Here is a 15,764-nt window from a genome sequence, read left to right as displayed (position 1 = left end):
GGCGAAAGGTGTCCTCAGCCCTGTTCTCAGCTTATCTGGAGAATAGTGTTTGTGCTGGGAAGGTGCCGCCCGATTCTTTTGACAGCTCTGTTAATAATTAATCTCCCAGTCTGATCTGTATTTCCTTTGCAGAGTCAATAAACGGGACTTTCTGTTGCTTCCAATTAAAAAACCCCAGATGTATCACTGAAGCCTGCATTTATGCGTAGGAGTCGAACAGCCATCTAGTTAAGTTCAGGAGCATGCAAATGGATGATTCAGTTTAATAACTTCACTGCAAGGGTGGGGCCTTAATATTGTAAGCAGGTCATTCAAACATTGCAATCAGGTGCTGGCAAGAGGCTTTTGGGGGGAGGGGTTTCCCCCAACAATGGATTTTTCTGGGAAGTGTAACTCCAGATTAAACAGGAGGAAAATATTACGGATGCACACTGGACCTAGATTGCCAGCTACACTGGTTTGAGAGACAACCCTGGATCTGGTCAGTCCAGCCAGAGTGGTCCAGTGTGGTCGAAAAGTGGGGCAGTCAGCTCCTGCAAGGTTTAAAGAGCAGCACAGGGGTGTTTGCAAAGGGGCTTTTAAACAGCCCCACGACACACTTGCGCACAAAGGAACATCTGCATGCTGCCAAACTGCACAGGGGAAGCAGAACTGAGTTGCTGGTGGCAGCCTCCTGAATCCACTCATTCAGACTGGCCACTGGATCTGTGGAGCAGAAGATGACTTCCTCATTCAAGCAACAACTTCTTCCTGAGCTCTGGTGCCTTCCTGTATCCTTGCTGTCCTTTAGTCCTGACAGCTGTCTTGCTCCTGCTTGCTGACTACTAGTTTGTCCCATACCTCCTGACTCATGTCTACCTCCCAGCCATGGTCCAGCCCTGACATCTAGATGCCACAAGGCTGACAAGGAAAAGGGCAGAAGGACCTTCCAGGGGAGGAAGTTTCACAGTCTGGGCACTGCAACCAAAGAAGTCCTGATCCATGTTTTCAGCAATGATGCTTCTGGCGGTGACAGGATGCAGAGCAGATTCAAAACACCACAGTGGACAGGTAGGGTGATGTCAGAGCAGATGGTTCCCAAATGATTTAGGACAGGGATCAGGAACTTGTGGTGCTCCAGCTCTTGCGAGACCACAGCTCCCCTCATTCCTGTTGGTTTGGGCTGATGGGAGTTGTCACCCAACAAGATCTGGAGGACCACAAGTTCCCCATCCTTGATTTAAGGCTTTTGAAGTGCGCTTTCAATTAGACTCGGAACCAGGCCAAGAGCCAATGGAACTAAAATGATAATAGAAGAACATCCTCAAGAAAACATCTGCCCTTGGACCACAGCATTCTAACTGCTTTCTGACTGTTCTTCATAGGCAGTGTGCATTCAGATAGTCAAACCAAGCTGCAGGACAGTGGCCATGAAGGGGGCAGCTGGTGCCACCAGCTGAAATGTTTAAGCAATCAGGATTTCATTTGTTGCCTTATTGGGGAGGAGGTTTGAGGGTAGGATCGGAGTAAAGTTTTAAATTGTTGCAAAGCTCCATGTCTCATGACGTCACAAGCACAAGCCAATCTGAGCCCTGCACATATAACTTCAACTGTCAACTAGGAGAACCAATTTGCCCTGTATAACGTGAAAGTGGTGGAGTCTTGTCTTTCCAGAGTGCAGCAACTCCTTTCTCTTTCTGTCTCTTGTATATCTGTTAATTTTTCCTTAAAGAGAAGTCATATCCCAATTTTTCACTGTTGGTTTCAGTCAAAGCTACAAGAGCCCATGATATTTCTCTTCCTAGGTTACCTCTTGTCCATTACAGAGGATGCAGCTACTTGGACTCTGAAAGATGCCCGTAAGGACTAAACTGAGTGCACACACCTGGCCCAATCACAGGTATGTGGGTGGGTGTGGGTGGGTGTTTTAAATCATCTGGATTCCAACAGTCTCCTATCAAAAATGCGGGGTCAGATTTATGTAATGCTGGGTGTATACTGGATAAACTCTTGAGAGTTATTGAGTGATGTCTGCATTTCCCTTGCCGTGTCAATACATTTTAAACATTTTGCACCTTGTTTTCCCATGTTTGCATGACAACTTGTTCTTTGAAAGTGAAATAATCAAAAGATTGGCATAAAAAAATTCTAATAACAATTAACCTAAACACACACACACACACACACACACAGAGAGAGAGAGAGAGAGAGAGAGAGAGAGAGAGCAAATTAAATAGTGAAGATATGTGTAGCTGTGCCAGCAAAATACTTGGAATTGGAAAAGGCTTGGAAAACAAAATCATTTCACTTTGCTCCTAGAGACCTTTTGTAATAGGGAACTAAGAAAGGAAATTATTGTTTGCAATAGCAATATTGTGAGCACCCACTGTGTATTTCTTATTTTGTGAACTACAGATGGATAAATCTGTCCATTTCCAATCTCAAGTTCATTTCTCCACCTTTCCACATCAGGTTGTATTTTTTTATTTCTATAAAAATAAAAGTCATCGTGAAAATTCACCAGCAAATGTCTCCTAATATACAATGTTTTGGCAAAGCAATTTCCCCTAATACGTTGCATTTTTTGTGTTATTGTCACTGATATAAAGCATGCTTTTAAAGGCACACTATATGCATTTTTGCGCACAGTCCTTGGCTGTACTGCAAAATTCAGAGAAGTGCAGATTTTGAAGAATGTGTTTCAGTTCACATATTGCTTGGGAAAGCACAGTTTAGGTAGTGCTTTTTTCCGGGGGTACTCAAATGTACACAGTACCAGTACCTCTTTTTGTTGTTGATGTAAAGTGTGGCAGATACTGTAACAACTTCACGGTGAGTACCGGAACCTATTTTTCTAGAAAATAAAAGCACTGGGTAGGTACACCTTTACAGGCAAGCTGAATTGAATTTTTCCTCCATCCTTTGTGTGAACTGCCCCTAAGCTGCAGCAAGCACTAAGCAGAAACCTCTCCACCCTTTCGCATCAAGGGAGGCTCCTGTGCTTGAGGGTGGTTCAGAACTTTCGTCTCGGCTGTTTGTTTTAGCTCACGTACGAGATAAAAAAACAGTCCTGCTTAGTCTCAGTAGAGTTTCAGCTTTTGCACCAAAAGTGACAGCCTCCCAGCAGAGCAATGGCTCTCACGGTGATTTTCCTGACTCCCTCCATCTCTTGCAGCCTGATTCTCATCTCAATCTTTGGTGAGTACCTAAGATAGTAGCATACATAAATGACCTTTTTTTGACACCTGGGAACATTTAACCAACACCAACCCAACAAAAACGAAACCGAGGAACCTGCTTCCACCGCATTCCTAACTCTCTGGAGAGAAAGGCTGTAGACCTATACCCACATGCCTGGGTGCAAGTCCCATTGAACTCACTGGAACTTACTTCTGAGTAGACCTGCCTCCACTTTCGGTTACAACTCCCCCACCCCAATTTTCTTCATTTTAGCAGCCTAAGTGTGTGTGGGAGGGCGGGGAGTCTTTTAGTTGTCACCATCGTTAAACAACTCAAAGTCAGAAGTCCTCGAAGATCTACTTCATTTTATTTTTAAAAAATATATATCTTTATTAATTTAAAATAAATACATTTATGAGAAAACAGACGTACATACAAGTAAACAAACATACAATCAAACAAACAAATAACAGAAAAATCAAACAAACCACCACACTATAAGATACAAGAAGATTAATATAATTATCATCATATATACTCCTGATACTGAACACAATTATAAAATTTATAGAGAAGAAATTAAAAACTGACTTCCCATTAATCTCACTGTACTTTATCTATCCATTACTTTATACTGCACAGTTACATATTTCTTATATAATTTCTTTTTACCTCCCTACGAACTTATATTTATACAATACAGGGATCAGTCTAATTCTGCCAAGATGTTTCCTTTTATTCCATAGTTTTCTAAATATTCTTTAAAGATTCTCCAATCCTTATAGACTTTTTGTTTCAGTTGGTCTCTTACTCTTCCTGTCGCTTTCGCTAGCTGCAGATATTCTACCATTAGGATTTGCCAGTCTTCCGTGTTGGGTATTGTTGTGTTTTTCCAATTTCTTGCTACTAAAATTCTGGCCGCCGTTATTCCGTACATGAACAATGTACTTTTCTCACAGTCCTTGCCGATCTACTTCAATTCAATTCAAAAAGTCCTTGCCGACCTACTTCAATTCAACCAGAGATTTGCCCACAATCTACCTTCTGCCCAGTCCTAGCATGCATGACTGCTGCAGTCGTAACCACACTTATCAGAGACCATTATGCCCTGAACTAACCGGGAGACTCAGGAATCAAGAAGACAAGGACTTTAAAAAAGAATGGGGAAATTTTTATAATTTATTTAGGAGACCATTGTAAACAAATTAAAACTTTAGCTGGACTATTAAGATTCACTTGTAAAGTAACGAAATTATAGATAATTCAGGAGTACAAAAACTATGGAAAATGGACTGTAGTTGTAAATATTGGTATAAGGACCGCTGTAGGGGACGAGAGGAAGTCTGGAGATTCAGAGAACCTCAGAGAATGGTTATTTAAATAATTTTGCTATAAATTTGTATTTGTAAAAACCAATAAAAAATACTATACATAAAAAAGAGACCATTATGTCCTGAAAGCCACAGGACTTGCTTCCTATCACTAACCATGCATAGGGCTTCAAGTCTCTGAGAATGGACAGGGCGATGCCTGTCCAGATTGTAAATGTGGCTGAGTATCTTTGCGTCACAGCTAATCTACAGGAACCACGTCAATTCTAGTAAACCATCTAAAGCCGTTTATTGTTAGCTTACTAGGTACATCAGAGGTGGGGAACCATGGGCCAAGGCGTCCAACACAGTCCTGCAGGCATCTCTATCTGGTCACTGGGATAGTTGCTTGGCAATATCATCTCCCCAAGCCAGATCGCTCACTGGTACTGCTGCTTCTTCAAGCGATTTTTGCCTGGCTGGAACGTGTCCCTCAGCTGGGACGGTGCCTTGTGCTTGCATGTGTGTGCAAACCTCTGGATTTTGCAGATGTGAAGAACCTTTGGCCTCTGGATGTTGCTGAACAACAACTCCCTTCACTGCTGGCCATTGGCTTTATTTGCTGAGGCTGATGGGAGTTGTAGTTCAGCACATCTGGGGAGCCAGAGGTTTTTTCATCCCTCTACTGCAGGGATAGGGTGAGTTGAACAAGCAACCTGAAAGTGTGTTTAGCAGTTTCTTGATACAGGATTTACAAAAAAATAAAAACAACCAGAGATATGAAGATGCTAACAATCCAGGGATGCGGAACCTGTGTCCCTATTATTATTAATTATTATTATTAAATTTATATACCACCCTTCATCAAAAGATCTCAGGACAATTCACAGAATAAAACACAAAATAAAATACCCTACAAGTGTTGCTGAACTAAAACTAACGCCCCTGTGTACCAAAGGCTGCATCTGTGACTCAAGAGACATGGAGGACATTCAACACTATTTGTTACAATGCCCTTTATATACATCCCCTAGACAAAAATTCCTCGATTACACCCTTTGCTCTCTTTCCAACCGACCTCCCCTTGAGCAAATCTCTAGCCAAACTTACCAAACTTAAAACCATGGAGAGACCTGGTCTGAATAGAGACATTGGATTCTTATCTCATTATACACGATACAGCTATTTTTGGCCATCTCATCCCTTGCTTTTCCCTGTAAGACCAATTGCAGTCGTTAACAGTCGTCAACAGGTTTACCACACCTATCTGCCAACCACCCATTCCCACCAACCTTCTGAGTGATACCCCTCCCCACCCTCTCACTTTATATAAGGGTCTGGTGACTTCTGTTTCCATGTATCTGAAGAAGTGTGCATGCACACGAAAGCTCATACCAAGAACAAACTTAGGTGGTCTCTAAGGTGCTACTGGAAGGATTTTTTTTATATTTTGTTTTGACTACGGCAGACCAACACGGCTACCTACCTATATCTAGTATTTATTAGTGGACAGGTTGCAAAATTTGCCTTGGCTGCAATTAAGTTGAGAGCTAGGCACCAAGGCAAGTATCATAAGGGGGAGTGTGAGATGTGAAGTGCTTAACTTATGCAGGTGTGATTTTGGCATTTTTGTATGTTTGCTTTGCTGTTGTTGTTGTTCAGTTTTAAATCAATTATTTGTATTCTATACATTGTGATGGCTTATAGCTTTTACCGAGGGACGCGGGTGGAGCTGTGGTCTAAACAACAGAGCCTAGGGCTTGCTGATCAGAAGTTCAGTGGTTTGAATCCCCGCGACGGGGTCAGCTCCTGTTGCTCGGTCCCTGCTCCTGCCAACCTAGCAGTTCGAAAGCACGTCAAAGTGCAAGTAGATAAATAGGTACCGCTCCGGCGGGAAGGTAAACAGCGTTTCCGTGTGCTGTTCTGGTTCGCCAGAAGAGGCTTAGTCATGCTGGCCACATGACACGGAAGCTGTACGCCGGCTCCCTCAGCCAGTAAAGCGAGATAAGCGCCACAACCCCAGAGTCGTCCGCAACTGGACCTAACGGTCAGGGGTGCCTTTACCTTTATAGCTTTTAACAATAAATATAGCATTCATTCATTCTGCACTAAAACACCCAGTCATTCCTAGCCTGTGGCTATGCTGCCTGGAGTCAATGGAGGTTGAAATCCCAACAACATTGGGGGGGGGGCACAACTTCCTCTGTAGTAATCCAAAAGATGAAATGATCAAACTGGTGAGCTTCTTCTTTCGTTTCCCCTGCAGGCTGTGGGGAGTGTGTGGAGGTGACTGTACCACAAGATCCAGTCATGCAGCAGAGAGGTTCAAGTGTGGAGCTGCCATGTCATTACAAAACGTCTGTCGACAAAAACTTTGTGCTTGAATGGAGGTTTGCCCCCGGCTCAACTCCTCCTGACCAAGGGAAACAGGTGAAGGCATGGGGGGCCGTGGTGTGACCCATAATGAAAGTTGCATAAGGAGAATGTATTGATCTCAACCAACCTAACCTCGGAGTTAAAAAAAAAATGGAGGGGGAGGAGGACATTGGGCTTCCTATTGTCCTACTGCTTTCTTCCAGGGAAAACCACTCTTTAGTGCTCAGTCAGAGCAAATAGCAATTTGGGTTTTCTCCTGATTGCCATTTGCTCTGATTTAGCACTAAAAGGAGGGTTTTCCCTGAGGAGGGAGATAGGCAAAAGGAAAATTACTTGGAACAGTGCCTACAAATTGGAGGTCAAGCAGAAAACTGTGTATGAACCCTTTGTCTGAAATTTGTTGAGGTTGCAACCTTACACACTCTAGGGAGTAAGGCCCACTGAAAACAGTGGGACTAACTTCTGAGTACACATTCACAGGGTTAAGAATGTAAAGAACTAGAGCTATAAACAGAAACTGCCAAAATTACCCAACTCCCAAAAGGTTTGGCTGGATAAGATTCAAGAGATTTCTCAGATGCCTAAGTTCAGAGTCAGGCTCTTCTCCAGCTGATCAACAGGAAGAGAAGACAAGCTGCATTTAGCAGATGAGATGGGAAGTTCTAGCATTGGAGTCAGTCTCTAACTCCAAGAGGTGGTCCTCTGGGCAAACTGCTAGAGTAGCAACAGCGTTTTCACAGCAGGTGTAATGATGTGATCTGCTAGAGCTGCATTTATTTGCGAGTTGTTGTGAGTTTCAGGATGGTGGTAGTGATAGGTTAAAAAAAAAAAAGGTAAAGGACCCCTGGATGGTTAAGTCCAGTCTAAGACAACTATGGGGTTGCGGCGCTCATCTCGCTTTCAGGCCAAGGGAGGCAGCGTTTGTCCACAGACAGCTTTCTGGGACATGTGGCCAGCATGACTAAACCACTTCTGGTGCAACAGGACACTGTGACGGAAACCAGAGTGAACGGAAACACCTTCCCGCCCCAGTGGTACCTATTTATCTGCTTGCACTGGTGTGCTTTTGAACTGCTAGGTTGGCAGGAGCTGGGACAGAGCAACAGGAGCTCACCCCGTCGCGGGGATTCAAACCACTGCAAGCCCAAGAGGCTCAGTGGTTTAGACCACAGCGCCACCCACGTCTCAGTGATGATAGAGGGCCAGTGTAGCCTTGGCTGGTACATGATCCCTCTCTTTGGAAGGATAGGCAGAGGCATCAATTGGTCCAAGGTCACCCAGTGCCCCTCATGACTGATCAGGGATTTGACCACAGGTGTCCCCACTGAAGTCCAACAGGCTAACCATGATTCCGTCCTTTGTTAGCTCGCTATTCTAGAACCGCCACTTGATCCTTATAGAATGGGTATTAGGTTGTGCAGTGATGTTCTTTGGGATTATATCTAGGGGCTTATTCACACACAGTGGCGTAGCGTGGGTTGTCAGCACCCGGGGCAAGGCAAGTAATTTGCGCCCCTTAACCCGTGGATTTTAGCACTCGAGTGCGAGCGCGCCCCCCCAGATGTTGCGGCCGGTGCGGCCGGCCCCCCCTGCACCCCCCACGCTACGCCACTGGGGCTGGGGGCGAGCGAAGGAGCCAAAGACCCCCCCAAAGGCTCAGCAGGAATTTATTAAATTTATTATTTGCGGAGCCCCCGCGGGCCGAGGCAGCCGAAGCCCCCTCCCCTCGGGCGCCTCCCCGCCCCCTCCTCTCCTTGGGCTGTAGGTGGAGCCCGCGCTCCGAGGCGCTCCAGATCCGGGCTTGGCGAGCGCCTCTCCTCCTCCCGGCCGGGTCCGGGGGCTTCCAGCCGAGCTCCGACCTCGCCCCCCCTCCCCCGCGGCTGAGACTTGCGCTGAGAGCCGGAGCCAGCGGCGCCCCCTTCCGACGGGAGACCCTCGCCCGCCCGCCGGCTTCCTCTCGGAGGGTTTTGGGGAGGGCAGGGCGCGTCGAGGCCCCTCGGAGCTCTCCTCCCTCCCAGTCGGCAGAAGCAGCCTCCGCCTGTGGCTGGGCCGAGGGGATGGCGCCGGCGTCGGCATCGGGGTGCGGAGGCTGCCGGTGCCCGGCCAGGCGTCGGTGGCGGCGTCGGCGCTGCTGCAGCGGCTGCTCCTCCTGCGAGCAGTGAGTGGAGCGCAGCCGCAGCGGCGGCGGCGGGGGGGGCGCGCGCGCTAGGGCGCAAGGCTGGCGGCGGCGGCGGGGAGCCCGGCGGAGGAAGGAACTTGTCCCTTCCCTCTGGACTCGCGCCCCCCCCAGATGTTGCGCCCGGTGCGGCCGGCACCCCTGGCACCCCCCACGCTACGCCACTGTTCACACATTACACTGAATGCAAACATAAGCTGTCCCCACACATGCTGATGTGTGAAAGTGTGTACACTAGTTTGTTTCTACAGCTCAGCGATTGTGTACACAGGTAGACACTACTGTACTCTCGTTGAATGCATACAGCTTTAAACAGTCACGGCATTCCCCCAAAGGATCCTGGGAACTGTAGTCTGTTATGGGTGCTGGCAGTTGTTAGGGGGTCCTTATTTTCCAAGTGGTTTAACAACAACAACAACTTATTTATACCCTGCCCATCTGCCTAGGTTTCCCCAGCACTCTGGGTGGCTCCCAACAGGATATTAAAAACACAATAAAACACCAAACATTAAAAACTTCCCTAAACAGAGCTGCCTTCAGATGTCTTCTAAAAGTCGGATAGTTGTTTATTCCCTTGACATCTAATGGGAGGGCGTTCCCCAGGGCAAGTGCCACTACGGAGAAGGCCCTCTGCCTGGTTCCCTGTAACTTCACTTCTCGCAGTGAGGGAACCGCCAGAAGGCCCTTGGAGCTGGACCTCAGTGTCCGGGCTGAACGATGGGGGTGGAGATGCTCCTCCAGGTATACTGGGCCAAGGCCATTTAGGGCTTTAAAGGTCAGCACCAACACTTTGAATTGTGCTCAGAAATGTACTGGGAGCCAGTGTAGGTCTTTCAGGACCGGTGTTATGGGGTCTTGGTGGCCACTCCCAGTCACCAGTCTAGGTACCGCATTCTGGATTAGTTGTAGTTTCCGAGTCACTAAATTTCTCTTCACAGGGAACTCCGGGGATTGTAGCTCTGGGAGGGGTATCAGGGTCTCCTAGCAACTTTCAGAACCCTTAACAAATGACAGTTCCCAACTTTCTTTAGGGTGCCACAACTGTTTACTGGTATAAGAAATGTGTGGCACAGATGTAGCAAGGCCATAATCTGTCATAGCTGCCTATGTGTAATATCCACTATATGTATCTACTTGAAGTTAGTCCCATTGATCTTAATGGTGTTAACTTTCAAATAAGCAGGCTTTAGTAGCAGCTTTATTTTAACTTCCAGCGCATGATTCAGTTATAGCTTGTATGTCAGGGATGGGGAACCTGATGCTGTCCAGATGTTGTTGGGTGGCAACGCAACCAAAGATCTAGGTGGAGAACCACAGCTGGAGTGCCACAGGTTTACCAGCCCATGTTAAACGTGTCTTTCCTTCAAGTAACCTCATGGGTTTATCAACGGGTTAGAGATACACCCAGGTATCTCTGAAGAGGTGCCTTTATGCAGCGTAGCCTCCCTTCTCTCTACAGATTCTCTACTTTACAAATAATAAGCTGTACAAACCAGGCTCCCAGAGTGAACGGCTAAGCCTCCTTCAAGATCTTCCCACATTGGGTGATGCTTCCATCCAACTGACTGACTTGCACGCATCCGATGCCGGCACCTATATCTGCGAGGTGAACAATCCCCCAGACTTCTATGGAACTAGCGTTGGGTTCATCCAGCTCACAGTTTTAAGTAAGTCCCATTTCCCTTTTAACATTGATGAAATATACTCGGAGTTGAGAGTGGATTTCATGCTCTTTAGTCAGCTCATAGTGGTGAGGAGGAATGGAAGTTCCCCCAGAATGTCTGCTTTATATACATTATTTACACATTGGGCCCCACGTGATTGGCTAATTCCGGGATTCTCCTGTAGGCCAATCAGGTTGCGGATTCACTTCCACCTGGAGCTGGATTGGGTGGCTCCTGTGGACCAATCAGACTGCTGCAATCTGGGTCCTATTGTTCTAGGACCAATCAGACTGCTGCATTCTGAATCCTATTGTTCTAGGACCAATCAGACTGCTGCATTTTGGATCCTATTCAACTCAGTACATAACAATTGAATAGAAGGGATGCAGTCCTGCAGCCAGGCTGAAAGCAGGCCAAACATTTTGTCTCCGTTTCCCCAGAGGGCAGGGTGGGGAATGGATTTAAGCTGAGTTTAAGTTAACCCACTCGGTTGAATGGGTTTAAGTTGCAGGCAGGGAGAACTTGGTTATGTATAAGGAGAAATGTATTCAGTTTAAGAGCAGTTCGCCAAGGGAACCAGTTACCTAGAAGGAAGGTGGTTCTTAATCTCCAAAGGACATCTTCAAGCAGAATCTGGACAAACATCTGTTGGGGATGCTCTCGCCCTTGGACTTTGTGAAGTTAGCAGGGAATTGTACCAGACAGATGACAAGCCCCCTTTCAGATCTATGACTCTATGGATGCATAGACACCATACATTTAAAGTACATTCTCTCCCCGCCCCCGAACCCTGGAAACACCCCTCAGAGTGTGTTGGGTTTCCATGGGAAGGGGTACATCTGAAAGCCCCCAGTCCCTTTCTCCCTGCACGCAAATAGCCAAGAACACACGATTGTTCAGTTTAACATTTATTACGGTGATACATCACATGCTTTCCCCTACTGTTTAAAGTGGTATGATACTGCTTTAAATGTATAGTGCGGATGGGGGCCCAGGAGCATGCCTTCAAGGGCGCTTTGTCCATTTTGATCCACTTCCTTTTTTATATAATATTTTTATTAAATTTTCAACAAAAATAACCAAAGTAAAAGACACACAATAACAAATACAATAACAACCACAAACAAAGAAAAATGTACACAAAAACAATGTCAAATCCATAAAATGGGATTTTCTGAATCTTGTGTCTTCCCTCCCCCACCCCCACCCTGGCTCCTTAAATCTTCTTTTTAACTGCATAGCATTTCTATCCAAATTATTATTATTTTACCTCAAATTTCCTGTCCTATTTCTAAAATTACAAGTGTTCTTTAAATCCTGCCAATGTATTAATTAACCTGTTTACAATACTTTTGCAAATACAAAATAAACATTTCCCATTCTTTTTTAAATTTCTCGTTCTCTTGATTTCTGAGCTTTCCAGTTAGTTTCGCCATTTCAGCATAGTCCATTAACTTGGTTTGCCAATTTTCTTTAGTCGGGACTGGTTCCTCTTTATGACTTATGTCTGATATATCTCTGTAAAATTTTAATTTGAAAATCCAAATAAATAAATTTAAAGGCAAACTCTACAATTCTATGATTCTATGTGTCCTGGCACTGAATTATCTCTCTCCCCCCCCCAACAGTGCCTCCATCCACTCCAGTGTGCAAAGGGACCATTTCTGCTTCCGTGGGTTCAGACGCCCGCCTGACCTGCAATTCTTCCGAAGGCGTGCCTTCGCCAACTTATTCCTGGACACGGCTGGATACCAAGACTCCGCTACCTCTGTCCAATATGGTGCAAGGTAAGTGAATAACTGCTCTCTTCATACATTACTATTAAGGAACACTTTGGAAAAGGAAAACTGCATTAGTGCAATTTTCGTTCTTACCAACAGGGTAATGCAGATAGATGTGCAGGGACACGGGTGGTGCTGTGGTCTAAACCACTGAGCCTCTTGGGTTTGCCGATTGGAAGATTGTCAGTTCAAATCCCCACAACGGGGTGAGCTCCCGTTGTTCAGTCCCAGCTCCTGCCAACCCAGCAGTTCAAAAGCACACCAGTGCAAGTAGATAAACAGGTACCACTGCGGCAGGAAGGTAAACGGCATATCTTCTTGCACCAGGTCATTGAGGACCACTTGCTTTTTAAAATTCTCCCATATATACAGAATTCCCTGTGCGCCTTTTGCAGACCCTCCAACGGTCCCTATTTTCCAGGGATAGTCCCCTATTTACAGAAGTCATCCCAGTTTCTGATTCAATCCCAGAATGTCCCACTTTTTTCTTAGGACGTCCCTATTTTTACCAGAAAAGTGTTGAAGGGTGTGGAGTTTTCCAACCACCATGCCATCTGAAGGCAGCCTTGCATAGGTTTTAAAAAATGTTTTGTTATGTTTTTATATATGTTGGAAGCTGCCCAGAGTGGCTGCAGCAACCCAGTAAGATGTGTGGGGTATAAACAGTAAAATTAGTATTATGGAATAGAACACCCCTATTTTCATTGGAGAAATGTTGGAGGGTATGCTTTTGGACTGTTATCTGCAGGTTTCCCTCTCTGCTTCAGTAATATTTCATTATGTTCCTATCATTTTATGTAATTGTATTTTGTATAAATTATTTTTTAAAAATAAAGCATGTTTTGCAAAACAAAATATTTAAATAGCTACCGTCCTACTGGTAGGACAGGGTGGGGAGCCACAGGAAGGAAACGAGGTCGGAAGGGGGCCATGGTTGGAAAAAGGTTGGGAAACACTGATCAAATGGAGTGCCACATTGAATTCCTCCAAACGAACTGGGTCCAGCAATATATATTTTTAAAATCGTTTTTATTTGATTTTACAAATACAGTTGTACCTTGGTTCTCAAACAACTTGGAACCCAAACACTGCAAACCCGGAAGTAAGTGTTCCAGTTTGCAAACTTTCTTTGGAAGCCAAACATGCTCCATTTTGAGTGTTATGCTTCTGAATTGAGTGCCACACCTCTGTTTTGAGTGTTACGCTGAGGTCTGTCTGTTTTTACTATTTATTTTGCGTTTTTGTGGCTTTTTTGTTTTGTTTCTGTGACTGTGTGGAACCCAGTTCAGCTACTGATTGATTGATTGTGTGACTGCAGTATATTGTTTATTGCTTTCATTTTATGGATCAGTTGTCTCATCAGATAGTAAAATTCATGTTAAATTGCTATGTTAGGGGTTGTTTTTAAAAGTCTGGAACGGATTAATCCATTTTACATTATTTTCTATGGGAAAGCATGCCTTGGTTTTGGAACACTTTGAATTTGAAACGGACTTCCAAAACGGGTTAAGTTTGAGTACCAAGGTACCACTGTACAAGTTTATAACAAAATCAAATACTTATCCATATAGAGAGATTTCTCTGAATCTCAACACACACACACACACCCGCCAATCCCCTCCATGGGTCCTATTGTCAATGTTTTCAACTGCATATTATTTCATAATCTATATTTCAAATCTAACCATGTTGTCCATAGTATTTGTTACATTACAAGTGAGATTAAAATACTGCTAATCCTTTCATCTGCTTACAGGGTCCAGCAGTTAATAGGCAGCTGTGCCATTCTTTTACATTGGGCAAATTGATGCTAAACTTCACTCTTTCCTTCTTCCCTCCCCACAGATGACAAAACAGGGAATCTGTGGCTGAGAAACATCTCACTCGCATTCTCTGGGACGTATCAATGCCTTGCCTCCAACGAGTTTGGACAACAGAAATGCGAGCTCACCATTCATGTGACAGGTGAGGACAGGTGTCTAGCTTTGTGTTTACCTACTTGAGTGCCTGGCTGTTGTTATGAGTTTGGCCACCTCAGTAAGCCTGGAAAAAAATTTGGGGGACAAAGTAATAATAATAAATAAATAAGAATAAAAATGTGCACCCCACCACCAAGACCATTCCATTGTAACTATCCAACCTCCCAAAATTTCAACACGTCTTGCAATGCTTTGACCCCTTTCCGTTTTAACAGTACAAATTCTACATATATCCTCCATAACTCCTCAAAGTAATTTCTCCTGCATATTCCCCCTCTTACCTTAATGGTACGTGTTAATTGATCGTTAATAGCTATATCCCACACACCTCAGTAAGCCGAAGTGACATACAGTCAAACCTCAGTTGTCGAACGTAATCCGTTCCGGAAGCCTGTTTGGCTTCTGAAATGTTCGACAACCAAGGTGCTGCTTCCGACTGGTTGCAAGCAGTACTTTTTCCTATTAAAAAAAATGTTTCTGGGTACTCTAATTTTTCTACTAATATTGAAATAATGCCCCTCAATGAGGCCAAACTTAGTGTCACAAAATGCTTATGGGTATGCATACCCCTAGGGATGCAGGTGGCGCTGTGGGTTAAACCACAGAGCCTAGGGCTTGCCGATCAGAAGGTTGGCGGTTCAAATCCCCGCGACGGGGTGAGCTCCCGTTGCTCGGTCCCAGCCCCTGCCAACCTACCAGTTTGAAAGCTCATCAAAGTGCAAGTAGATAAATAGGTACCGCTCCAGCAGGAAGGTAAAGGGCGTTTCCGTGCGCTGCTCTGGTTCGCCAGAAGCAGCTTAGTCATGCTGGCCACATGACCCAGAAGCTGTACGCCGGCTCCCTCGGCCAATAAAGCAAGATGAGCGCCACAACCCCAGAGTCGGCCATGACTGGACCTAACGGTCAGGGGTCCCTTTACCTTTTATGCATACCCCTGCATATCCCCAGGAAAAAAGCAATGGTTGCAAGAGCTTCCTGCACTCAAATGGAAGCTACATTGGATGTTTGGCTTCTGAAAAACATCCAAAACCCAGAGTATTACACACAGTATTTACTTCTGGGTTTTTGGCGTTCGCAAGCCAAAACGTTCTAAAACGGAGACGTGTGGGAACCGAGGTTTGACTGTATCACATAATGGTGACTGAGAAACTGGATGGGTGATTAAGGACATAAAATGGTCCTTAATGCCCTGGAATCTCTCTCCAGCCTTCGGAGTCTGGGACCTATCAAAATTTGGGGGAGGGGGGTTGGAACTAGCTAAAAAGCCAGCCAAAGACATTGGGCTACCTGAGGCGAAGGGCAACAGGAAGCCCCTCTGC

At 45.3% G+C, this 15,764-nt stretch overlaps 1 protein-coding gene across 1 annotated transcript in view; it reads left to right on the top strand.

Moving 5' to 3' along the window:
* The first annotated feature begins 2,999 nt into the window (after positions 1 to 2,999).
* VSIG2 (V-set and immunoglobulin domain containing 2) overlaps positions 3,000 to 15,764 on the top strand; it is a 28,196-nt gene continuing 15,431 nt past the window's right edge. The window contains exons 1-5 of the mRNA XM_083589006.1: positions 3,000 to 3,177; positions 6,736 to 6,899; positions 10,481 to 10,688; positions 12,314 to 12,472; positions 14,312 to 14,431. Of these exons, the coding sequence (XP_083445132.1) occupies positions 3,111 to 3,177; positions 6,736 to 6,899; positions 10,481 to 10,688; positions 12,314 to 12,472; positions 14,312 to 14,431 (718 nt within the window). The 5' untranslated portion in view covers positions 3,000 to 3,110. The remainder of the gene's footprint in view (positions 3,178 to 6,735; positions 6,900 to 10,480; positions 10,689 to 12,313; positions 12,473 to 14,311; positions 14,432 to 15,764) is intronic.

Source organism: Podarcis filfolensis (assembly GCF_964270895.1).
Source record: "Podarcis filfolensis genome assembly, chromosome: 15".
Taxonomy (NCBI): Eukaryota; Metazoa; Chordata; class Lepidosauria; order Squamata; family Lacertidae; genus Podarcis; species Podarcis filfolensis.
Note: the sequence above shows the minus strand (reverse complement) of the source record. Positions and strands in the feature narration are given on the sequence as shown.